At 35.0% G+C, this 27,461-nt stretch overlaps 2 protein-coding genes across 3 annotated transcripts; one reads left to right on the top strand and one right to left on the bottom strand.

Moving 5' to 3' along the window:
- LOC137921430 (uncharacterized) lies at positions 1-7,433 on the bottom strand. 2 transcript variants are annotated; one of them, XM_068764190.1, is made up of 5 exons: positions 7,309-7,433; positions 2,978-3,215; positions 2,098-2,260; positions 848-1,009; positions 1-158 (listed from the first exon to the last, which is right to left on the bottom strand). In XM_068764190.1, the coding sequence occupies exons 1-5, from the start codon at positions 7,385-7,387 to the stop codon at positions 30-32; spliced, it is 771 nt and encodes a 256-aa protein (XP_068620291.1). In that variant the 5' UTR covers positions 7,388-7,433; the 3' UTR covers positions 1-29. The 2 variants fall into 2 exon arrangements, with proteins under 2 accessions (XP_068620291.1, XP_068620292.1); XM_068764191.1 differs by lacking the exon at positions 7,309-7,433 and adding an exon at positions 4,959-5,038.
- Positions 7,365-25,821, top strand: LOC137921429 (uncharacterized). The gene is made up of 17 exons (XM_068764189.1): positions 7,365-7,758; positions 11,724-11,900; positions 12,776-12,890; positions 13,980-14,159; positions 14,595-14,771; positions 15,052-15,170; positions 16,282-16,423; positions 17,086-17,156; positions 18,203-18,422; positions 19,757-19,945; positions 20,891-20,988; positions 21,292-21,411; positions 21,990-22,148; positions 23,047-23,124; positions 24,009-24,080; positions 24,901-25,077; positions 25,689-25,821. The coding sequence occupies exons 1-17, from the start codon at positions 7,501-7,503 to the stop codon at positions 25,758-25,760; spliced, it is 2,424 nt and encodes an 807-aa protein (XP_068620290.1). The 5' UTR covers positions 7,365-7,500; the 3' UTR covers positions 25,761-25,821.
- The last annotated feature ends 1,640 nt before the right edge of the window (positions 25,822-27,461 follow it).

Below are 27,461 nucleotides of genomic sequence, written 5' to 3'. Positions count from 1 at the left end.
GCCAAGGAATGATCCTTCAGGTTAGAAGTTTAAAGGACTGCATAACGAAAGCGGTTGCGACAAAACAGTATGAATGCTAGGATAGCTGCCAACGCCGCACCGGCGAGGATGGTTGTCTCGTCTCTTCGTGTACCACCAGCTCGTTCCACCACAGCACTCTGGAACATCAGAAGGAATATATATATATATATATATATATATATATATATATATATATATATATATATATATATATATATAACTGTTTAATCAACCTGTATAAAGTACGGGGTGACCCGAATAACTAATAATCCTGTAAAATTATTTTCTTTAAAAATAAACACTCCTACGCACAAAGCGTACATACAACTTTGGTAAGATTATTGAAAGACGTTGGATCTCCTATCGAATCGCTACTTTTGGATGTCAATAATAAAATAAAAAAGGCCTATGTCCAGCTAGCGTACATTCTACGGCTGAAATGATGATATAGTATACACATAAAAAGTTCGCGAGGCTCTGGCTTTTAAATTAATGTTGAATGTTACAGAAGTTACAGAAGCCAGAACATACTTTAAACCAGTGGTTCCCAAAGTACAGGTGGACCCTCAGGAAGTCAGGGGATACTCGACGGAGGTCTAAGATGGCATACCAAAAAAAATGGCAGTTCACAAAGCGTAAGCAGATGTCCGCGAAAATTCTAGAACTCTAGAATATTGCCTTGAAGCAGAACAGAATAAGCTTAACAACTATTGTAAAAACTTGGATTTTCTATATTGAGTACGTATCGAAAAATTCGGAAAGTGGTTTATGAGAACAAAAGTCTGGGAACCTCGTCTTAAGACCTAGATTTGAGAAGAACGCTTACCCATCCTCCATGTCTATTTGCCCAGGGCGTAGCGCATTGTGCCACGTGTCTTGCCGCCCAGTCCGCGGCTCGGCACCAACCGCCCACCCTGACGGCTCGAGCGCAGACTTCACAGAGGAACGCCAGAACCACCAAGGCCCGGTTCTCAACATGGGAACAAGCCTTAAAAAAGCGAAAATTAAATTGCTTTACCTATAAAACGTGATACATAGTACATTTGTCAGCAAATAGCTTTATTATTTTGGGGGATTCCCCAAGGCCTGGTACGCCTTATTATATCGAATAATTTTTTATTAAATCATATTTATACCGAATCAAACTATGAAAACAATGTTCAGCCAATAAAAATCTTCGGCCAATAACAAGTCGAGAAATATTTTAAAGCGGTTTCTTTCGCTCGATGCATTTACATATTTCTGTGGAATTCCCCTTTTCGATGCGCCGCTGACGATGACGTAATACAGCTCCTATTTTATTTAAGGCTATAGTCATAGTGATTCCTTTGATTCACGTTTTATTTATTTTTCTTATCGGCTAATAACTAGATATTACTAAATCTATCGGTACGGTTGATAATATAAAAATATGAATTTTGTACTTTTTATTTCAAAACCAATCAAAACAATCCGAGTTTCATTACAGTTTTTGGAACTGAAACGCCCATTAAGCCTTCCATCACCACAGTTAAATGGTGTTCTTTTTAAAAACGTTATATGTATATTTAATAATGGTGTAAACAATTGAAAAAACTCTCAATGACTAAAGAAAAAAGTCTACTACAAATGAGTGCCACTCTAAACCTCATTGGCAAATTTAAAATCGCTCAAAATGCCGTAGAGAATGCTATTATCAGGATTTCTCTATGCAATCCAATGCAGAATTCAGAACACGGTTACACTGTGATGTATAAATACTAATTAAAACATATTAACATATGTTATGGTTCATAAAGACGATAGCTTAAATATCTACGAAATACCGCTTGTTTAAACATCAAAAACTATTAACATTTTGAACGTATTTTATTGAGTCAAATATATTCTCATTCAACCTCAAGTTTCCAAAAAATGAGCAGCAGCGCCCTCTGCATATTACAATACTCGCCTGTCAAGCCTGGCGATTATGTTATATCCCATTAAGATCTTTGTATCGAGTCATGCCTTGCAATGGGTGTCTATGGACTAAAACGAATCAACGACTACGTTAAATCTGATAAATAAGATCTAAACGTCAAGGGATTATAGACACACCTGGCAAATTTCCTGCATGATATCTTCAAAGGCAACTTCATCGAGGCTTAGAAGAGGTATGTGCTCAGCCCGAGCTGCCAAAATTGCTTGCGCTTTCGTTTCTCTGAACCTCTTCGCGGCCCTCTCCAGTGCCCTCCAGTCGCGCCAATACAACCACCATCCTCTGAAATCCAAACCAAAACGGACTTTTTTATGATTTTCTTATTACTCTTCTATCTTCTCGATTACATCACTCTTGTCATAACAATGGGGTGCTACACTAATTTTTCGCATTTAAGAGAAGAGTTTGAGAAGTAGTAGTCCTGACTGAGACCTGCGATTGTAGGTCGCAAGTAAAATTCCCGGGTCAAAATTTTTACTGTCTGCATTAGTTATATGGCATTGCGCCTGCTAATGGACAAGTTTCCAGAGGATGAGCAGCAGCGTACTCCATTCACCATACTGCGGCACTGCGATCACCAACCGTGAAGATTATGTTATATCCCCCATAAAAAACGAGTTCATTCATAAGCCTGAGTTTAGGTGTTCGGAGGAACATGATTTGTATGAACATTGTCACTAATAACCAACGGTAAAGGGAAACGTCCTCCCTGAAATTGTCATAAATCTGGTACTAAAATCTTACATATTCACTGCATATAAAAATAAATAAATCTGAAAACAAAAATTCTACACTAAACCAGAACATGAAAGCGTTAATAATTCATTTAAACATTTTTGCGGGTGTGTCTAACGTAGTTTTGTAAACTAGGTCATGATCCTGTAACCTGAGTCACCAAAAGACCTAAACACTGTATTTCTAGACTAACGAACTCTAAACCTAAAGTAAGAGGTTCAGCGTATAGCATGATCTAAAAAAAATCTAACCAAAAATATTTACCTGTGATCTGGTTTAGCTGGTACCATCATACAAGGCGGAGGCCTCAACTCCTCAAGCCTCAAATGCTGCAGAAGAAGTGCCCTGAACAGCCTCACACCTCGTTCTTCTTCCTCACCCTGAATATAGTGGCCACGCCAATGTCCCTGGCAGTCATCTGGTCGTTCCTCATCTAAGGAAACTTGACGAAGAAGTGGAGCTCTCGGGGTCTCATAATCATCTAGGGGTTGAACGCTGCATGCTGGATAAAGTATTTATTTGATTAGCTATAATCATTTCCAATTATACACCTCCCATACATGTTTTATTTACCCATACATAACCCATACATTTTCCATACAAGTGTAGCGTTTGAGTCAAAACATTTCATAGTGCTGGCCATTATGATCTCAATATATTTTAGATGTAACTTGCATTCGGATCGAAATTATAAATAGTCTCTATATATATGAAATACACCACCCTGAAATACGCACCTGGGTTTTTTTTATTTTTCTAGCCATTGAAGAAAGAACTAATAGGTGCAGTGGGTATCTCACTTCCAAGCGCATATACATGTTTGACAAAATGTTTATTTTTTTAATATTTATGACACATTTTTATACTATTAATTATTCTTGATATATTTTCTAAGTGTACAATTCAAAGGCTTCATAGAGAACAAAAGGAGCTAAATAGGTCGTTTAACCGTGTCAAGAGTACATCAATGTGTAAAGGCTTTCTTCACATATCGATATATATACATATATAAGACTGCACGAAAAATACTACTGAGTTTGTTATATGCTCTTCAAAGAGCATTAAGAATCCTTGTAGCTATATTATCGGATGCCATTATAGACGAATACAACTTGATTCGCGCTCGTCTAGCAATCTGAGTTCGCGGCATTTGATATGGCACGTAAACCAATAGCAATGTAGAAAAGATAAAGCTTTACAAAACCGAACCAAGCCGAACTGTCCGTTGTGCCAAATCAAATGTCTGATACTATACTGATATGAAATGTATAATATTTTGAAACCTTACATATGATAATGTTCAGACTACAAATCGCGTAACAATATCACGTGTATTTATCGAGAGATGACAGTCCAAACAAATGATTCAAAAGGTTCTAAATCTCATAGTTAATTTCGATTTAAAAATCTTGATGAGTCGTAAAAGCCAATAAAAGTAATAAATAATTGATTTACTTTGAAATATGATTACTGTAATTGATTCTAAATTCAAACTTAACAAATAGTCATTCAACATGCAAAGAAATACATGTCTTATTGATTTAAATTTGGGTGTACCACTTATTCAGATGATAAATGCCTCAGGCCTGAGAAGAGACGAAAGAACACAGCTATCTGTATATATATATGTATAAACACACGCACCCGGAGTAGTTCATACATAAAAAAAAGTTTTGAATTTAGAATTAAAGATACTTAATTAAATAATCATATTCGATATTATATATTTATATATATATATTTATTAATATTATATATATATATATATATATATATATATATATATATATATATATATATTTATATATATATATATATATATATATATATATATAAAGATTGTAAGCTCTATAAGGTCGATTCTTAGGTCGCCAAAATTTGTTGTTGCTTTTAATATTTATAAAACCTTTCTCACATTTCTTGGAAAAATAGTTTTTTTATAGATATATAACAATATAATATATAAATGATAATTACATTTGAAATGAATTTATTTCGATTTATATTTCTCCACCGTATTTAACATGTCAGCTACTCCATATAACATTTATTAAAATTTGATAGAATTTATTTTAGAACCATCTAACTAACCAACTGAATAATTGAATTAGGATGTCGTTGAACTAATTTGTTCTATATATATATAGAAGTTTACAAACGAAGCCTTGTAAATATAACAAAGAATAATAACCTCAAATATAGGAAGATATAAATTCTCTATTACTTGTTTGTAAATACTACCTACCTTGTACAGCTAACGGAGGCACCAAATCCATTAGGAGTCCAAAGAGGTTTTGAAAAAGGAGATCGTCTCCCTCGGGACGAGTTGCGTAGAATGACAGAAGAAACGCAAAACATCTGTGACCTTGGGCTATGTCGTGTCATGTCGTGGCCCTGACATGGTTGTTGACGCATGCGCATTTTGAAGGAATTCGCGAGGGTTGCCAAATGCCGAAATTTTTCAAGAAATAATATATTTTAGCAGCTTTAATAAAATATCTTTTATGTTTTACATTCTACGAAAATAGATAGAATTTATTCGCGTCTTCTGTGTATTTCTTATAAAGTTTTGGTGGATATTAAAGTCAATTATATTGAGAGACCAGTGATAGTTAATAAAATATCGACCTTATGATAAAATTGCACAAAGTTGATAATAGTAGATGTGAAAGCTTTAAATGGTGATGGTGGATGCCTCATTTACTGTCAATTAATACATTGTACATTCCATCTAAAATAGTTTCATATACAATAAATAACGTAATGGATATATAGTAAGAAAAATCATTTCAGAATTAAAATTTCTATATATTAAAATAAATTATTGTTTACTACCTAGTTATAAACATTACAGACTGCTTATTGCAGATTAATGTCCAAGCTAAGTAAGGGATAATATCTATTATATTGCTTAGACTTCTCTTTGACGAGTAAGCTGTCTGGAAGACTGTTAACATCCGACGTCGTTTTCAAGAAAAGTAACTGAACAATGCCAAGGATATTGGATGGTAATAGAGGTATTTCTAGGTTAGACGCGGGGGAATCACAGCTCACCTGAGTACTAGCTTAGACTCACAAAGTCGATCGACTGTTTGCATTTGTCAACAAAAAGTATAAAGTGATCGCTCTTAAATATTTGACATTAATTTATTTTTTCTATTGCAATGCTACAGCTCAATAATAAATTAAATTATAATTTCTGCATTGACAGATAGTAAACAATGATTAGTTTTTATATGTAATTCGAATTTTGGAAATAATTTTTTCTATATTATTATTTTATTTATTATTTCTGAAGTCATTAATTTTTTGGAGATTGTGTAACGTACATTAATCGATAGCAAATGAGCTTAATTATAACTTTTACATCTAAAGCCTATGACCCTGTCTATTTTTTGTCACGTCTTAAATCGAGGCGCGTTTTGAGTGATGCAATTATAGGAAAGCTTAGTTTTGTAAAGCTTTTTGCTGACAAATGTGCCATACATGCACCACTTTAGAGCTTTTACACCTTTAATCAATTACTCTATATATTCTTCTTCTTATTTTCAGTCGATGGCCGCCCATTGCAAGGCATAGGCCTCCCCCATAGATGACTACGATGACTGATCCTGCGTTACCCGCATCTAGTGACTACCTGGCCTTAACCATGTCGTCATGGAGGACCTACCCACGCCACGTCTACCGGCTCGTGGTCACCACTCGAGAACCTTTCGGCTCCACTGCCACTTCAGACGAGCGATTCTTCGAGCTACTTCGATGATCTTGATTCTTCTATGGATTTCTGATAGATCTTGCAGCGAAATTCCGAGCCCTCTCCGTTGGTCTCTGGGCGACCTTGAAGCCTTTTTATAAGGCCCGTCGTAAGTAACCACGTATTGGATCTATATGTCATCACCGACAACACACATTGGTCAAAGACCATCGTCATCAAGTCTTGTATACAAGCAATAATTTATGTGATGTTATGTTATATGTGCATAATGTGATGTTATTATCAAAAAAAAAGGTTAACTTACTTTTGTACGACATAAGAAGAATGCGAGAAGAATTTGATAGAAAACAAAACCAGACTAAACATCGCGGGTTTCATACGCGCTCTTATCTGAGAACCCACAATAAATTCCATAAGCTTCTTGTATAGTCACAATGTTTTATTCTATTTTATCTTTTATTAATATTAATATCATTTAAAGAGAATATCTAGTTCCTAATCACTTTTTTATTTTCACTGAAGTAACCGTGTTTATTTTCTCAATTATAATCTTGTCTTTAAATTCTATTTTAACGTTTATACAGTTCGTTTCAATTAGGATAATACTTTTGTTTTACCAAAATAAGTGTAGGTGTTTATACATCTGTTATTAACGAATGCTGAAATTCTAAACTTTGCTTTGTTATTTGTGCAGAGATAAATGAATACAATACTATATTATTCGTAATTTCAATAATTACTGACTAGTTTATTTGAAAAATAAATATTGATTTTACCATAAATCTAGATTTTGTTAAAAATCAAAGTTATTATTGAAATGATCCATGCATATGTTCACAGATATAGATCACGCACTATGTTTATTTTTAATCCAACTCACCACGTGCGGGAGTGCGGCTGTCGATTCCCTGATTGAAACCGCCGAGTCGACTCAGACTCAATTGTCGGCAATAATTCATTGTGTAACAATCTCACGGGAAGGACCACGTCCTACTGTATCGCCGACGGGCGTAACCTAAAGTGAAATGGAAAGTGATTGTTGTGTTTCATGTGTTTTGCGTCATAAGTGACGATGTCCACTTACACGAAACGGAGTTTACGTGATGACAGCTCATGCTGCAGAACTCTATCTATCTTCGCAACCTTCTGCGGACTTCTATCATTGTTTATTCACACATATAATTTTATATCGAGTGATGTTTATAACAATGTTAATATATATGATAATGCGATAAACAATTTAAAAGTTGCTCTAGATGAGAAGATAGAAGCGTATTTTACGGAAATGACTGTTTCTAATTCGCATAGATTAAAGAGAGAAGCGATGTTGGTATGTCTTGTATTTTTAATTTTGTATTTTAATAAATTAATTATTATAACCATTTATTAAAGAGATATTGGTAATGTATGTTAGGTGTAAAAGTTTTAAAGCGATAAATGTACAAGTCATTTGCTGTAAACTAAGGTATGGTACACCATATCCGATCTGAGTGGACAGACGACATAGCTGACGGCAGCCTCTGGAAGCAGGCATCGCAAAACCAATAACCGTAGCGATCTCCCCTGGTATGGGCTAAAAAGTAAAAGAAGAAGTATCCAAAAATAATAAATATCGTAATGATATTACAGTAAGAAAAAGCGATTTATTAATTCGGATCAACACATATTAAAGTAATTTATTTTTTCCCATCTGTCCCTACAGACATCTGACAGAAATTATTGCTCTGTCGTGTTTAAACAGGATAAATAAATTTACTAAAAATATATATATAACCTTTTTATATTATTACTAAGGAATGAGCACTCGTCTATATAAAGCCCATCACTATATATGTATTAAAGTATGGTATATCTTTCCGACGATCCGTGTAAAATAAAGAGAATTAAATTTATATCATTTATAATAATAATAAACTTAGTACACATTTTAATTATAAATATATTTAAGGAAAGATACTCAATTTTCGTTTATCATCGCGTGACGATAAATTCTACATATTATAAGTAATTTCTCAAGATATAATATGACATCTTTATCTGCAAAAAAATCCAAAATTATTTTAAAAGCAATGATGGACACGGTATTAATATACAATAATAATAAAATACAATAAATAAAAAGAAACTGTATACTCCTAATTTCAGTCTTCAAGAAATAAATTAATCATTTATGGCACAATGTACGTATTTACAATAAAATTCCACAATCAATTTCAGATCTGCCATTATAAAGATTTAAAACAAATATTAAAAAAGTTTTATTGAAAAAAGTTATTATTAAAAATTTTCTATCTAAAAATACTATACTGATAATACCAGGAGTTAATTGTTGTTGATGCTCATTTAGGAAGATAATTATTGTTGCGCACTCTTTATAAAACTATATTTGTAAAGAGCAATTGTTGAGTTTCTCGCTGGCTTCAGCAAAACTACCTTCCGAGCCGGTGGTAGCTTTTTTTTTTTTTTAGGGTAACAATGTCGAAATTTTATGATAATTGACGATTTGAAAGTGCTTGGAACAACCTATTCGAAAAAAGAATTTTTTGATCTAATAAAACACAGCATAAACAGCTACATAAAAATGAAAATAAATTAATAAATATTCTCATAAATAATTTGGATATCAATTTTTGATAAAGAAACTGTAAATGTATCGTTCGTATTGCCTTCGCTATTCGTTTAAATGTCTGCAATACTATCATTGTGACGTTATTTCAACCGTAAGGTGTCCACAGCTAGACATAAGCTTTTCCAATAGGTTTCCAATAACACTGGCTGGAATCGGACCACATCCCACGTCTTTGGAAGATGTTGACGAAGTCTGCCCACATAGTGATCGTTGTGGTTGCCAGTCCGTGGTATTCCCACTCCAGAACCTTAAAGCACATTTATTCTACACGCCATGTGACCTGGCCACTTAGACTAGAAATACTGTCATAGCATTTAAAAAGTTATACATTATAAAAGTATTTAGATATGTGTGTTTGTCTGTTTTGTACAGTGTAATCTATTTCGAAGATGGGTTTTTAACCAAAAACAGAGATTGTTTTTAGACGGCTCGACTAGTATATTTTAATTATGTAATTTAATAGCATTTTATCTTACGGTATTTTGTTATGAGGCTGTACCGTCGAAATTGTATTTTTATTTATCTTACGAAAAACAGATGTTCGAGCTGTTTTTAACTAAGAAGCTGGAGATACCCCGACAGATATAATATATAATATTTCATGTTTCAAAATCTAAAATTTTATATAAAAATAGTGTCAGATATATTAAATACAAGAAATAAAAATTAACTCGTAACGTCTAAATTTGGTCTTCAAAAATATCACAAGTCCTTGAGTCGGCGTGTACCTATACATAATAAAATTCATGATATCTAGGCCATCCTTTTCTCAGTTTTAAATCTAAAATTAATAGTATAATAATAAATTCCTTCTATAATAGCATTCCAGAGTATTTGGTTGATCCAAATGCGTGGAACGTAATTTGTTATATCATTTACATGGTCGACATTGTAATGTACACAACACAAAATTGTTAAATTTCACTTAAAAAGTGCAACAGTTTCTGGCCGATCAATATTCCAAGCTGTTGATAGCTTAAAGATATTTTGATTTTAACTATAGGTATATAATTACTTATTTATTAAATCTTATATACGAGAGGAGCGGACTGGTTTTCATATTGACTTTCACCAAAAGCAGTTTTGGATCTAACAATATATAATAGTGGGATTAAAATAAATGTACGACATATTTTTATTCCTTTTGGCACTTACTCACGTGTAGTTATTATATTTTTACATTACTCTGTTAATGTACCGTTCTCAACAAATTTATGTCATTGAACTTTGATTGAAACTTAATAAATAAAAATAGATTCGTGATTGTTGAATGCCACAATTAAGAAAACGACTAATATATAGCTATTTCCGCTATGTAGTCGTGCAATAAAGAGCAAACACCGAGTCAATTACTTGGCACTAATCGGTGTAAAATTACTCCTGAGGATGCCCCGTGGAGGGGTGAAACACGTTGAGTGATTTAACGGTGGTAGTTGTGTAATTCGCATTGTTTGCCGCATGCGCATTTATCAGCGGGCAGGCGAGCGGTGCACTTTATTGCACGACTACTGCTACATAGCGGAAGTAGCTATATATTAGTCCTTTTCTTAGTAAGAATGGACTTCCGCAAAGTAATGCCTGAATCTATTAGGAATGCCACAACGCCTGAAGGCGAAGATCTTTGACCAGTGTGTGTTGTTGGTGATGACATACGGATCCAAGTTGTGGTCGCTTACGGTTAGCCTTAAAAGAAGGTTCGAGATTCACCTAGAGAGACGTGGAGAGAGCTCTGCTTAGAACTTCGCTGCAAGATTGAAACAGAAATGAAGAGATCCGCAGAAGAACCAAGGCCACTGCTCGAAGAATTGTTCCTCTGAATACATCGTGGCAATTGGCAGGGTATATCACTCGTGTAACTGATGACAGTTTCTCAAGAGGCGACCACGTGCCGGTAGACATAGCATCGTGGGTAAACTCTTCACTAGGTAACCGACGACATAGTTAACAGGAAGTCGCTGTATACGGCAGCGCAAGATCGGTCATCGTAACGATTTTCGGAAGTGTCCTATGCCATATAGTGGGCATATATTTTTTAGATGCTATTTTTTGTAAAGTTTCAATCGACCGCACAATAATCGATTTGAATGTGCTTTCTTGTTTATTATAATCTAATATATAAAATTCTCGTGTCACGGTTTCGAACTTGAACTCCTCTGAAACGGCTTGACTGATTTTTACCAAATTTAATATGCGTATTCAGTAGGTCTGAGAATCGGCTACTATCTATTTTCTATACCCCTAAGTGATAAAGGTTGTTTACACTTAAAAAAAAACATGATACAGCATACAAGAATACACACAACCATAAATTTTCACCCCTCTACGATCAACCCTTATTTTTTATTTGTAAATTAAATGTTGTAAATTTTGCAAAACAACGTTTGCGGGATCAGCTAGTATGTTATATTTATGAAAAATATTTTTCATACAAATTCCTGTATTTTGCAGAGTATTAGTTATTCTGTTTATTTCTTTAGTGCGGTGTAGGTAGACCCTCGCTAGGTAGACTGATTACTAGGTTAGGTCGCAAAAATCGCTGATGCGGATAATGTAGGACCGGTCATTCTGCCGATGCTGGGCTTTTGTCTTGCAATAAGCGTATACATAATTCTTCTAGCAAATTAATTAACTGCTAACTTAAGTATATATATCTATAACTTAAACAGAAAGCTTCGGTAGTGCAAGAGGAGAATACGGTGGCGCCTCACGTAGAGTTCTTCAACCCGAAGATGAGAGGGGAGTTGGAGGATAAGGATGCGGCGGAGATGAAGCGAACCGGAGCTAAAGGTCCTGCACCTGGAGGTGACTCTTGGGTCTGGCTCACCAGCTACTCCAGGGTGCCTGTGAGTAACTCTCAATAAATACCCATGCTATTTATAGCATATTAATAATTTACATTAATTAAAATTTTGCAATAAAATTATTACTAGAGTATTAAATAGCACTGCTATTTACACCATAGATCAGCAATGTTTTGTAACTAGATCGATGAACATAGCGATCTTTGGGGGGCGGTCGTTTTCCTTTTCGGTTAGCGTCTATTGGCTGAAAAGATGATGAGACGAGATGATGAGACGAGATGCTATTTATAGCAAAATTTTACGCTTTTTACAGCTTATCAATATTATGTGCTATATATTCAACATTTTGTACTATTTATAACTTAGTAACATTTTGCAATATTAAGTCCTTTTAGTGGGAAATGAAGTTTCCTTGGTATTACATATTTGCCTCTATAAACAGACCTGCAAACAATATAGTATTGCACTTTTCTGTACAGCCACACAAGACGACTGTTGAAAAGATCAAGAATTAATCTAAGATATATTTTGCAAGATGTCACCTATTCATGTATTTTTAGTTTTATTATGTTAGTTGTATTATGTTACTATTTACATTTATAGTTACACCAGGGTAATGTGAACTTTAATGCTAAAAATTCACACTCGCTTCTCTTTACACTAACTAAGCTTTAAGGTTTCTTCGAAAGCCTTTTCTTAGCTCGTAGATCATTTAAGTCGATTTTTTATAGTATGGACAAAGAGTCGAGCCTTCAGCATATGACATTAGGTAGGGCTGTCACAACCTTAGATTATATTTTTCATAATTCTGCTGATTATGTTTCTATGAAGCATGTTACCTCTTGTATGCCACACAATTGCTATAATAAGACATTCGCTAGTAATAGATTTACCAGCAGTAACATCGTGTTTTCCAGTACAAAGTGGTGCAAGGCTTCTGCAAAGCGACACAAGACTACTGCCCTCCAGGTGTCCCAGGTCCTAAAGGCCCAATCGGTCACAGAGGTCCAGTTGGACCACCAGGACTGAAAGGTAATTTAAAATAATATTTTATTATTCAAGATTGACATAAGTAGATAGATGATATGCATTTCATTGTATTTAGAAATTTAAGACTACTTATCTTTATTATTGAATATGACAGATATTAAAAGGTAATGTTGTACTTACGAGATTTTTAACTATCTTTATTTACCTGTTGAAAACTGCTTTATGCGTAAAATTGTATCTATATATATATATATATATATATATATATATATATATATATATATATATATATATATACTGTAAAAAAGTGATAAGAGTGTAAATCATAACTTTATTTACTCAATGACAACAGTAAACAACAATGTACGCAAATGAATTTTCTATTTCCATTGCAATGCTTAATACCATGCGATGTTTTTGTTTTATCAAATGAAAAATTATGTGTACGTGTTTAGCGGATGGAAATGATTGATCGGGTGGTAACCTGAATACGTTGAAAAGAAAAATGATGGCCAAGATTTATCGAGATGTATTTATTTATATACAAAGAGTATTTACAATTTACACTGCCGTTACGCAACAGCAGCGACCACAACTGATGGCATTCGATTTCAAATCGGCGTTCGAATTTAGAATTCAAACGCGATGGAATGATTTGACATAAAAGTATTGTAGCCGGCCATCGATACAAATGATGAATACTCTCCAACTTTAATATAAGTTAAATTTAACGCCATCTATTAGTGAAATAATTCAACATTTAGTTTTAAGATTGATATTATACATATATTAATGTAAATCAAAAGAAAATAATAGCCTTGTATGCACTAGACGATCTAAAATATGTATATATATAAAGCATAGGAGTGTTCATTACAATATTTAAAACTCAAAAACGGCTACACCATTTTAATGCTTTTGTGTTTTATGATTTGCCTTCGTAAGGAACAGGATATTAAATATTAAAATATGATATAGATAAATCATTATACACACTACAAAGTCGTGTAAAAACTAAATTTTATATTTTTGTGTAAATTTAAATATCTGAAAACTACTCATTCGTTCACTGTTAGGCTGAACAAAGTTCTCCAGGTCAGCTAGTAATTAATAAAATCTACTGTATCGTAGGTGAACGTGGCTTTCCTGGCAATCCTGGGCTTGACGGCAGAGATGGAGTTCCAGGCGAACCCGGCTTAGATGGTCTGTCTGGCAGAAATGGTGCTGACGGCGCACCAGGGAGAGACGGACGTGACGGAATGCCAGGGAAAGACGGCAACCCTGGCAAGAACGGGAAGGACGGCAAAGATGGTTCGTACTTGTCTTTGTCTTATCTGTGCAAGCTGGTTTCTGCAAACAAGTAGCACTGAGGTCATTTTGCGTCGAGATTAACTTTACTCAAACCAACTCAACTCCTCGAGAAATCTCAGCAGACTTTTGATCTTGGGAAGGCACCTTGGTGATCCGAGATGAGTAACCCTGTAGGATTTTAACCCCGTAAACCGAAGTAGTACGTGGGCAGCAGTCTCGTCTTTTACCTTTTCATATCAACTAAACCCCTTTCCGTACTTTGGAGGAGCCAAAAGATCACATATCAGTGTTCTCTTGCGATTACTTCTTCATGCCATTTTAGGTTATGATGGGTGATGAAATGCCTGTCGCTACCAACGACATAGTTGTTTTTCGACAATGTTTTTTTTTTTTATTAAAACATTAACTCTAATCATATGTTCGGTCTGTTCCCAGGTCGATCGGGTGCTCCCGGACCTCAGGGACTACGTGGACCAAAAGGCGACCGCGGGCCCATCGGACCTAAGGGTCAAAGAGGTAACGACGGACGAGACGGCGCTCCTGGCAGGCCTGGGCTCTCTATATACAATTACACAAAAGAAAAAGAACTCTTCATCCCTCCTACATTTTCACGTAAGATGTTTATTATTATTAAAATATTATACGTCATCAAAAACATTATCGATTTTGCGAGGAAGTGTAATTATAAGCGATGTATAAAAGAAGCAAAAAAAAGTTTGTATACAAAAGACATTTTTAAATATTTTTTTTAATTAGGATCTATGTTCAATTATGAGTTATAAATGTTTATTTACTATCACACGTCGTGGCAAATCAAAAAATCAAAAAAATCACAGTGATTTACATAGAACAAGTTTGAGGTCTTTTCAACGCTTACTTGTTCTTCTTACAGAGGACCACACCAGAGTGATTGTACGGGAGGGCGACACACTTCGCATCAGCTGCAACCCCATGGGTCGACCCGATCCCACCATCGAATGGCGCAGAGTTGATGGAAATGCCATAATCCAGGTTTGTATTGTCAAACGGTTCATTAACGAACGTACAAACGGCGGATCAGCAGAATAGAGCTATTAGCTTTATATTTATAATTTGAGTTGTAAAGTGTATTTATTGTGTACAGGAAAGCATAGGCTTTTCTAAAGGTATCTATGGGAAGATATACCATAATCGTCACGCTATACAAGCGGGTTAATGATAGTAGTGTGGTATACTTAGTACTTGACATCGAGAACTTATTCTTATTACAGATAAAAATTAAACTTCTGATAAAAATAGATTGTAGAAGATTAATACTATATGAATAAGTACTCGCAATTGTATTCTAGTAAGAAATTTAGACTTTATTATCTTAAAAAAGTAATAAAGCAAAGACAAATCACTTGGTCGTGAATTGAGACACGCAGGCCACAACGGTTGATACGCTCGGGCGTGAATTAAAGCCCGAGGACGGAGGAATGTTAATAAATATGTAATTTTATATTCTTTTTAATACATATATACCTTTCCCGTTAAAATATTAATATCTCTGTGATTGGCACTATTCGGTGTAACATTACCCCTGAAGATGCCCCGTGGAGGGGTGAAACACGTGTTGAGTGATTTGACGGTGGCAGTTGTGTAGTTCGCATTGTTTGCCGCATGCGCATTTGTAAACGGGCTGGCGGGCGGTGCACTTTGTTGCACGACTACCACTGCATGTGCGGAAGTGGCTAAATATTGGTCCTTTTCTTACTTAGGATGGACTTCCGCAAGGTAACGCCTGATTCCATTAAATAAATATATAACCCGCTGAGTTTGTTTGTTCCCTGTTATTCTCAAGTCTGAATTATTTATTATTCTAACTGGTGGTAGACTGGATTTGACACCATTAAGAGATTTAGTCCATCGTATGTCGAATAAAAAAAAATATTTTGAATTTGTGACATGTTTTTCAATAAAATTCACTTATTTTTTATTAAAAAACGTACAATACTACACGATATAATGGATTTGACACCATTAAGAGATTTAGTTCATCGTGTGTGGAATATAAGAGTTTTTATACGTGTTTTTTCAATAAAATTCACTTATTTTTTCATTAAAACACGTACAATGCTACAAGATATAAGTTTATTGACAGGGTCCATGGCGCGACGCTTCAGTCAGTGGTCACCTCCTGAACATACCGAACGTGTCGCGGTGGCATACGGGAAAGTACGTTTGTATGGCGAACAACGGTATGCTGCCGTCTGCCAACCAAACCACCGACGTCGAAATACATTGTGAGTGTACCAACTATACCAGCTCATTTTATTTATATATACATTTATTTACATTACGTGTAACTTCTGCCAACCACTGACATCTGGTACGAATCGTCAATACACTGGTATCGATATTACACCACATACGCTTGCTTGTACACCATAGATAATTACTTTAAATAAGAAACAATTTATGTAGAAGTACAAGAGGTGGTGTTATTGCTCGAGGCCATCTCTACCCGACAACCTTTGGATGGATATGAGAGACATGAAGGAGAGGGCAGTTCAGGATGTACATACATACAAATACATACATAAGTTTACACACATATGTACATATTTATATATAATTAGGTGAAAAAGGTATTTTATAAATACAAATAAATAACAAATGCTGTAAAATATCCTATTTAGAAGACGAGTAAATGCTCATTTACCATCTTTTTAAAAGCTGACAGCGATTTAGCGTATCTAATTACTTCTGGTAATTCATTACATAACCTAACAGCGATAACAGTGAAAGATTTCTCTATGGAACTTTAATATTTCGCTGGACTTTATCTGTTTTGTTCATCTACCTATCTAATTCCTGATACGATCTCGTAGAGAAATCCCAGGCATTTCCCACACTACTTCCGTTTAAAATATTAATTGAATAACTTTAATCTAATGTTTTACAGTCAGTCCATACATACGGGTGCCCAATAACATCGTGTATGTATTCAACAAGACAGCAAGAGTAGAATGTGAGGTGAGTATATGTTCTATATATTTATTCATTTATTTCAACTACAAGGAAAATAAATAAACAATACGTGACAATAAATTGTACGTTATAACTATGAAGATGTTGTATTTGATTTTTTGAAATACAACAAGTGGGTAATTTTACACCACTTTTTTCTGATTAGAGAAGTAGATACAAATATGTCTCCAAAAGTTTTCTTTTCTCGGGGCACCATTTCTATCTCGTAGCTTCCCTTCTAATGAGACCTGGACTTCACTCCAGAGAGTTTCAGCAAGCTGAGATCTCTGAAGAAATTCACAAGCTTAGGCAATACAAAAATGGTTTAAGAGGGGCGCGCGTTTAATCACAACCAATCGCCTGCAAAGTTTGCCAGTAAAGCCTCCGTCTTTTCCAAAAAGGCACACAAAGGCATAGGAAATCAGTGAGAAGCCGCCAAGAACTTTGGTGGACGCTCCATGAGAGATAAGGCTCCAGGGGCCCTCGGTTTGGGTTATCTCACCGAGCTCAGGCTCCCGAAGCGACCGAATCTAGTCTTGATCGGTTGCTATTGCCTAGCCAAGTACAGATCCAGACCATCCACCATTGATACACTGTCCCTTTAAAATTTCCAAGAAAGATATCGAAGGGATTTAAATAGATAATAAATACTACATAAACTAATCAAATCCAAAGAAGATTTGCGAGAGATTTCCGTTAGAGTAATAGAAATTGTTAATAAACTAAAATGTTTTTGAGTAATGTAACGACTAGGTGTTTGGCACTGGTCGGTCTAAATCTTCTAGTATGCCTATGCATATGTGGAGGGGTGAAACACCTGTAGAGTAGACGTAACCGGTGGTAGAGTAGACGTAACGTAAACGGTGGTAGTTGTGTTTCGCATTATTTACCGCACGCGCATATTTGACAGCGGGCTGGCGAGCGTTGCACTTCATTGCACGACTACTGCTGCATAGCGGAAGTAGCTACATATTAGTTCCTTTCTTAATGTAACAATACTTAAATGACTAAACCAATAGCTCTCTAACTTTAGCATATATTTTTATACCCAGATCCAGGCGTGGCCAGAACCTGTGCTCGCGTGGGAGCTGGACGGGGTTACCATCGAGGGTCCAAGGTACAGAAGCGAGGTTGTCAGCACCGGAGACCCTTGGAGGTGGATAATGCGCCTAGAGATCCCTGGCATAAGGGACCAAGATTTGAGACAGTACAGTTGCGTGGCGAAGAATGAACTTAATAACCAAACTGTGAAAGGTCATATTCGTTTAATGTGTAAGTATCCGGTTAGTAAAAGACGTATATACTTTTTTACATATTTAGACATATCTAAAATGCGATTTCATTTACCTCCTCATCATTTTAATAAATAAATTTAAATGAGGATTTAGCTTTTAAGTGTGAATATGTGCTTTTTTTATTTCCACTTATATTATTAGCAACAAAATATGTAAAAAAATGTTGGCGCTCTTATGAAACTTTTAGTATTATAATTAAACTGGGAATCATTTATGCTTAAATTACACTTTATAATGAATTAATTCATGAAATTTCACCAGATAAAACAATATACTTTCAAAACTATTTATTTTACTAGTTTCACATTAATTACAGGTATATTTTAAAAGTTGGCTTCGTAAAATCTTTTCTCTCAAACAAAACTACAGAGTCTCGTAAAACGATTTTATATTAGCATAGACAAGCAAATTTTATTTCTTTTTTAAAAAAAAGTTCCCGAGGATATAGCGGTAATAGAAATTACCGTTCCCTGAAAAACGAATATACCTAAAAACCACAAAACTAAAGTGAACAAGTAGGTACTACGATATAATCAACCAAATAACGAGGCTTGTCAAAGGTGACCATCAACCATTTAGGTCAACTGGGTCGAGTTTCTTAGGCACGGGGAGAAAGATCTGTTCTGTTAAGGTCACCAATGCATTGTAAGAAGACCTCCTTAAGCCTGCTACATGAGTCGTCAACCCTGAACCCTTACCCGACACCTCTCCTATACAACACGATGGACCTGGCACCTGCTTGGTGAATACATGGAACTTTGAGAAATTTCGTCTCTTTGAGTAATGTACATAATAATAATATGTTCGACTCCATAAAGATAATCATTCTAATATTATTCACACTTTGTGCATTTATATGGGATTGTCACTGCCATAAACGAGTTTAAAAAGGATGGGCAACAGCTTTCTCTACGTACAATAGCACTACACTGCGTTGACCATCCCGCCAAGCGAGACGATTATGGTATATCCCCATAGATTTCTTTAAGAGAGGCCTATACCTTGCAGAACAAAAGATTCTAAAAGGTTTTCTAATATTCTGTTAGTATTCAAGAGTTAATAATTAAACAAAATATGTGGAACTTAGATTATTGACTCATTTACATGATTGATATTATACATCAAAAAATTGTTAAATTTCATTTAAAGAAGCAACCATTGTTTCTGGTGCGTTCTTTTCAGCAGACTAGCTTTTCGAGCATAGCGGTGGTCGAGGTAGCGAACTATTAATAATGTTAAAATTATCGACAATGCAAAAGCCTACATGAATAAAGAAATTTTGAATTGATGTATAAACGAATTCAATTCCAGATCCTGGTCCAAATCACAATAGCTTGGTAGAGCAGCCGATGGAGTTCGGCTCCCGGCCCCCACCATTCACATCGTACGAGGAGCTGTGTAAGGTGCAGCGGTGCCCCACCTGCGCAAGATGTGATCGCGCACAACTCCTCATATCGACCATGAACGCAACAGCTGGTTTCAAGCCTAGAAGAAATACCAGTTAGTGAGCCTACTTACATTCTTACAGATTAGAGAAGAAAGTTCGAGTTCTTGGGATAATTCCACCAGAGATCGCAAATCGGTAGACGCTGCATGGTGGACTGACGATACTGGCAGCCCAAGACCAGTCATCATGGCAATATTTAGGGATGGCCTATCTCTTCTAGTTGTCGTCTATCGGTTGATAGGGATGGCCTATCCCTTGTAGGGGGCGTCTATCGGGGTATATAATGAAAACGAAAAAAATACACAAGCAACTTATAATATTATTTGGCTTACGTTTGTTTTATATAAGAATTTATAACGTAAATCTAAGGAGACCGACATTACTTACAAAGAATAGGTAACAAAAACATCAATAAATATTATGTTGAAATAATTAAAGACAGAAATTTAAACTGATATTAGGATAGGGATCAATGCCATAGTTCTAAATCTTGTGCAAAATAACTATACTACTACATACTACCATATTCTCAACGGCGGTAGCCTAGAAGATAAACATCTTAGGGTAAAAGAACTGAAGACTCCATCCGTTATAATAAAGATGTGAACAAAATTAGGTCGAATGCCATCGCTATATCAAAACATACATGATGTCTGGCGTATGTTCTGATACAATCTGATACAAATCACTCTGAATTCCAACCGTAAGTTTTGTTATGGAATTTGAAAGAGAGCGTGATATAACTCTTATCTTTCTCTCTTATCTACAACCAACTGCTACAATAGACTACATACTGTCCAAAGTTATCAGCCGAAGTCCAATGAAAAAAAAATTAAAACCTATTTTAGAGTGAAAGGTAAAGTTACCTGTGTTACCTTCCGCTTGTCAGTTTGTGGTGCTTTGTTAAAGTAAATATGCTGAACTTTATAAATTAGAACATTGAAATAAAATTGCAGAATTTCTAAATAATAACCTTTTTTATTACCAAAATCTTTCAGATTGCCAGCTCTACGCCATCGGCAAACCAGTTTATCACCGCTACAAGGATGAACTCTTTGGTGCATGGTTAAGAGACTCCAATGCAACAGAGTCGCAGGTACAAATTTAATAAATTAATAATTTATTGATGATTGAAAGCAGCCTACACCAAGCTATTTCCTTCTAGTGGGTGGACAGCTTACGCTGCCTTTGCCTGTCATCTGTTCTACACTGTGTAGTTGCCTATTACCGTTTCAGGTTACTAATCCACGGGGTTAAGTCGCACTTTTGTCCATACAAAACCACCTCATTTTCGATTCGATCTCGTAGCGAAATTCTAAACATAACCCTCTCCATCTTGTGTGTAAAGTGGACATCCTATAACCTGAGCGATGGTGATGATATTTAAATTTTGTTGCAGAAAGAGAAGTTATGGACAACGCAAGAGAGTGACGTAGAAAGACTCCGCGAGTACAGGAGCAAGGCGAGCTTCAAAGCTGATCACGTGGACGAGTATCACAAACTACAGAAACCGTTCTTTGTACGACCTATCTCCTTCTGATAGTAGAAAAATGCTTCAACCACTTCTATTTTCTCTTTTCGAGTTTAAGTACTTCTTCTGCATACTATATTTGCTAGACAGAGATAAAACCATAAAACGAACCACCTATCTCATTAAATAGCGGTTATAAGGATGCGTTTACATAGATTTGTGAATTGTACTGCACAAACGTATTTTTTCCTCCTTGTTTCTGCTTCCTGATTACCGTATGTCTTAAAATATTTTTAAACTGGCTTCCTTTTATTGATCTAGCATCTTCACATGTTTTATAAAAGTATGTACGTGTAAACACATGTTCACAATTAATTTATTTCACAACAACTCTTAACGCCCACAACAACTACAAAATATAGTATACTGCAAAGGTTAGTTAATAAAATATATCTGTATATCATTTTTATTTATCATGTAGTGAAATTCCGCTGTAATAGAATATGACTCTTGCAACTGAATATTGTTATTGAAGTATGTGGTATATGTACTCTACCATCACAAGACAGCTTTAAGTTCTAGAAGGTTATTCTTTATTTGGAGGTCTTTAATCTAATCTTCTACAGGGTAACGGTCACATCGTATACAGCGGTTCATTCTTCTACCAAGCGAATGAGTCCAGTCATCCTGGTGATATCATACGATACGACTTGACTCAAAGCAGGATCAAATCAGTTCACCTACCGCACGCCGACGGTAGACTGTACAGTGCCCAGCACAACCAGGTGATTACGATATACGTAGCAGTATATACTTACTTCCTTCTGGTCTACGATATCTAGAACTGCATATAGCGTGCAGAACAGATAATCGTTGGGGCTGTGAGGTTTTGATGTGAAGACTACAGACCGTGGAACGCAGCATGGCACGTCCACCTAAAAGGTGGATATACGACCTTGTCAAGGTCGTCGGAATAAGCTGGACGCAGGCTACATCAAACTGGTTCTACTGAAAGTCAAAAAGAGGTTCTATGTCTAGCTGTGGACATGTTACGGCTGAAATGATGATAAAAGCTGTAATAAGTAAGTATATAAACTATATCTCGATGATAAAACTTAATTTAATTTAAATTTCTGTATAAAAAATATTATTTATGCGCTGATTTAAACACTTATATAAAAATGGTAAGAAACTCATTATAAATACATGAAATAAAAATAAAATCGTCACACCTAAATTTCTTTTTAAAAAACCTAACAAATCTTTAATCTTATGAAGTTTTACAAGATGTCTTAGATTTTTGTTCTTTTTTATATCTAAAATTTAAGTACATTATTAAATAAAACTTATAGCATTAAAAAAATTTAGCTGGACGGAATTTGTGGAACATGGTTTGTTGAATCGTTTGCATTTTTGATAAGTATACATCTAACATAGTTAAATTTCATTATTAAGTACAAATGTTAAGTTTCTGAACGACTCTTCTCAACAGATCAGCATTCCGAACCCGTGGTAGCTTACTACTTATAATACCTACTTGAATGAAGATATATTGATGTTAAATTAGGCTTTTCTGGTAATCATCTCTCAACGTGTACAATTGAATGCACAAAGTTGATCTTCAGTATTTTATTAATAATAAACTCAAAAAGATTTTTTTTTATATTACATTTTCATGTCCAGGTGGACTTCAGCGCTGACGACAACGGTCTCTGGGCGATCTACTCAATCGAAGACTCCAATAACACAGCCGTGGCCAAGGTATCGTAGTATAGATCTTTACTTCCCAAGAAGGTTCCTGGTGATGCACGTCAAGTCTCCCTCTTGAATCTCCAAATAGGTTCGATGTATGACACAACAAACACAAGAGTTATAGCGTGATAAGACCACGCCGTCATCGCCTAACGAACAAGAGAAAGCGCCTCATACCGGAAATATCTTTTCCATTCATATAATTAATGGTTTAGTTTTTCTCATCCTTCTCCTAGACATAACACTTTCTACAGTGGCGATATAAAGTTTGGACCACTTTGTGTACCTTGTCAAAGGCTCTAAATTCATGAAGCACCCGCTCACGATCTAAGAGCTTATAGCTTCCCATGCAGTAATAACTCTGTAACGGACCGAGCTAAGGCTTTCAAGGAAGCCTTTGCGATTAGCTACATAAGCAAGGTAAAGCGCCTCTTGCACTAATAAGTTAAATGTGTTTATCCAGATTAAAATGGCTCAGAGCGCTCTGAAACCTCATACCGGCGAATCTATAAACGCCAAAACGTGAGCATAATTTTGTCCAAAACGGAAAAAAACCATCATTATTATTAATAATATAGTATTAATTATTAGTATTGTACAGCACAGTAATAATACAGAGGTACAGTAGGTTATCTTATCAAATTCCAAAATTTTTTACCAACAACGTAGAAGGTATATTGTAAAAGTTTTGTATTGACAACCGTCACGTACCTCAATTCTAAAGAGTTTGTATATACTAATAATTCAAATAACCCTCCATTAGACAAATTGTCAATAGCTGAATACATAACGGGTTAATTATGTTTTAAAATTGTAAATTGTGATAATATTTTTTTTTTTAAATGTTAGTCAATCGGTTAGTGCGCATTTGATATTAAAGAAACATATTTCAGTTAAGCTTCGACCCGAACAAGGACGACCTGAACATCGACTACATTTGGAACATATCATTGAATCACAAACAAGTGAGTGGTAAATTTTAAATATGTTAAAAGTTTGTAAAAGCGCCATCTGTTGGACGTTTGCCACATTACAACGTTCCGACTAACGGTATGATTGGTTAAGGCAATATTTTTCAAACTTACGCCCATGTCACATAAATATTTTTATATTAAAGCGAAAGGTTAAACAGGTATAGAGTCCCTTTTAGAATTGCCCCCTTAACAATCAAATTGCCACCCTGTGGTGCGTGGGTCCCACACTGGGAAACATTCGTTTACGGTGTAGAAGCTTTAAAATGGTGAATATTGGGCTATTTTGTCTGGAAAACAATTTAAAGACTTCACACCTATTTCTAATCACTCTATAATATATAAACAATTATTTATTCTTTCTTTTAAAATGCCACAGGCCCATAACGTCTAGCAGTACAGTCCGCAGAGACAGTAAACAGTGATTAATTTTAAAACATTGTAATTCGAATTTTAAAAACCTTTCTACTCTATTATCAATACTTTATTTATTACTTCTGTAACCAGTGATTTTTGAATAAGGTGTGTCATACATTAACTGACGGCAAATAAGATTAATACGATCCATTAAAATCACTTTTTATAGGTTTTTCATTAAAAACCAATCATCCTGTACCAGCTGTAATTATTCCTCCTTCGTAGATTTCCAATAACACCGGTTTTATGACAGCTACATCCAGCGTCTTCCGACGATCTACACGAAGTCGTTTTTTCCTTGTCGACGTCCTATGGAGAAAAATACTAATAAGTCTAACATTAAAATCCTTTTAATTTTTTATATATGTAAAGGATTAACTGATTATTGTTTCTGTAGGTAGGCGAAATGTTTATAGTCTGTGGAGTGTTGTACGCATTGGACTCTGCCACGGATCGTGAAAGCAAGGTGTCGGTGGCCATCGACCTTTATCTTAGCAAACCGCTAGAGGTTGCACTTCAGTTCACCAACCCGTTCCGGAAGACCACACAACTTGGATACGACCATATACACAAGGTAATAACAATAAATATAGAATGTGCTATACAATTATCCATTTGGAAAATTACTTTAAGTACTTAGGCGAATATATTTTTGTTAAACAAATGGATATATCATTTATTTTTTGTAAATTATATCCTTTAGATCTTCGGGAATATTCTTCCAAACAACACTGCAGGTTTTTAAAAATACCAACAAGTTTTAAGTTATTGGAATCGCCGCTATTTGTTCTAGAATGTTTTACTTTAATTTAGCAAGTGTTCGGAGAGTTATGGAAGACTATTTTTGAGATGTATTAATTAAAAAATAACATGGTGACAAGTCTAGACTTCGTAGTGACATTCAATATCACCCCTTTTCGATATGATTTTTATTCAAAACATGTCTCGTACGACTTCAATGCTGGCAGTATGTGTAAGAAGCGACCTCGTTCTGCTAGAACCATGTCATGGAGTTGTCCTAATTGAGTTCATGAAATTTTGGGTTGCAAGAAGTTATTTGATAAAATAAAAGTGAACTTTATTATCCTTCATCCTTTATTAGGAGTGTAATTATTAACTATATTTATGTGTTTTAATATTTTTTCTTTCGGTATACATATAAATATATTCCACATTGTTTTTCAGGAATTGTATTCGTGGGACCGAGGAAATCAACTTACGTATCCAGTTCGCTACAATGAAATGCCTGGGCCTTAGATTGTAACCAAAACTTTGGTTGGTTTTAAAAAAAATCTATTTTGTTAATATTCTTTACTTAAACTTTATTATGTCTAAACTAAATATTGTAAAAGCTAAGAATATCTCATTTTTATTATAGAAATAAAATGTTTTTTTTATTAATTGACTTTCATTGTTATAAACATAAATTTAAATTTATAACAACGACATCTACTAGCATTCACTAAAAACCTGTTGTTACAAAATTATGATAAGAGAGGGCGCTGGCTGCAGTTTATATTCATTAACCGTTAATAATTATTCAAAGCGCTGATGGAAATAGGAAATCGTTATAGGCTCCGCATGTATGGTTCGTGTATACAAGTTGCTGTATTACCTATAATTAAATACAAATTAATGTATATAATCAATGTAGTTTGTGATTACTCTTTTAAAAACAGACAGGAGAGCATAATTTAAATCTGACATATTAAAAAGGCGTCTGTTGAATTTTAATGCTTCTTCATTGTTAAATATTCATTATTAACATAGGAACATTGTGTTGGAATAGTTTTCTAGTGTTTGCTGTTATTCTTTTACACGTACGTGCGTTTTGTACTTTTTTATGGTTATTGAACATATTTCCTGTTAAGTCATGAATATAAATTGCTGAATATTAAAATTATATTAACGATGATGAACGCTTATATTAGTTAAGAAGCGTGCAATAAAGAATGATTGAAGCAGATTTAAAAAGTTAGCAGCACTTAAAAGGAACGTTCTACTTTGTACGGTTTTCGAATATTCAACAAAGTAACAATACAAGCTCTGTGTCATATCATAAACGAGAACTAACGACTCATGATTCGATATCTGAACAGGCCCGCTTCGGCCGTCAAAAGCGCTCGGGGGGCGTTTGGCCCATTTCAACCCCCACTCATTTTTCGCCACAATAGCTAGCAATACATTCCGTGACTTGGCAGAAGTTGATGGCGAGAAGTTGGCCCCCTCGGCGGGATCAATACGTGCGCACAGCGCCATCTAGCGGCCATCGCGCAGCCAAATTGCAGTTTAATAGTTCATTAGATCCAACAAAAATGGCGGGGACATACAGTTTAAATTCGGAGCGCGATATCGATTCGCGGATACGGAAAGTTTTGCGATACGACGAAAAAAGTCGTCTGGTACGTCTGTAACGAGTTTTAAATAATAATTACCGGTTATTGAACAGATAAACGGCTCTTTTTCTGGTTCAGCTAATGGTGAAATATCCTTGCAACCAGTTCCACCGGAATTAATTTCAAATAAAGATTAAATCATGAAATACCGCAATGGAATTATGAACAATGAATAAAAATAAAGAAAATATACAGTGGCTACCTTTAAATCTGAATAAATGAATTTAAAAATTATTAGTAAAATATAAAAATTAATTATATCATTTTTTACGTTAGTTATGTATGAAGATCATATTACGGGCGTTTAAAAAAAGGAAATCTCTTTGGCGGAAGATTGCGACTGCGCAGAGAAGACATCCAAATCGATCTCTGCCTTCGACTATTATTTGTAAATCTAATTACCTGTATAATTAATACACTTAACATCTAAAACCGTCGACATTGTCATTACATAATGAATGTAATACTCACTGTGCCAGCGGATTTCGTGCTATGAAGAATTGTTAATCTGTCGCATTGGAATATATAAAATAAATCGTAGTGATAAAAAGTAAATTAATAT

The sequence above is a fragment of the Battus philenor genome, unplaced genomic scaffold, assembly GCF_028537555.1.
Source record: "Battus philenor isolate CCGP_79_NKW_IND1 unplaced genomic scaffold, ilBatPhil1.0.hap1 SCAF_19, whole genome shotgun sequence".
Lineage (NCBI taxonomy): Eukaryota > Metazoa > Arthropoda > Insecta > Lepidoptera > Papilionidae > Battus > Battus philenor.
This window is presented reverse-complemented; position numbering and strand designations above follow the sequence as displayed.

Bases quoted from the DNA above. Each gene is read 5' to 3' on its own strand.
- LOC137921430 (XM_068764190.1), bottom strand. From the start codon at position 7,387: ATGAATTATTGCCGACAATTGAGTCTGAGTCGACTCGGCGGTTTCAAT. The intron at 3,216-7,308 runs GTGAGTTGGATT...TACTTTATCCAG, and splicing joins CAGCCGCACTCCCGCACGTG to CATGCAGCGTTCAACCCCTA. The intron at 1,010-2,097 runs GTGTGTCTATAA...CGCTTTTTTAAG, and splicing joins TCATGCAGGAAATTTGCCAG to GCTTGTTCCCATGTTGAGAA.
- LOC137921429 (XM_068764189.1), top strand. From the start codon at position 7,501: ATGTCCACTTACACGAAACGGAGTTTACGTGATGACAGCTCATGCTGC. The intron at 22,149-23,046 runs GTGATTACGATA...TTTCATGTCCAG, and splicing joins ACAGTGCCCAGCACAACCAG to GTGGACTTCAGCGCTGACGA. The intron at 23,125-24,008 runs GTATCGTAGTAT...AACATATTTCAG, and splicing joins ATAACACAGCCGTGGCCAAG to TTAAGCTTCGACCCGAACAA.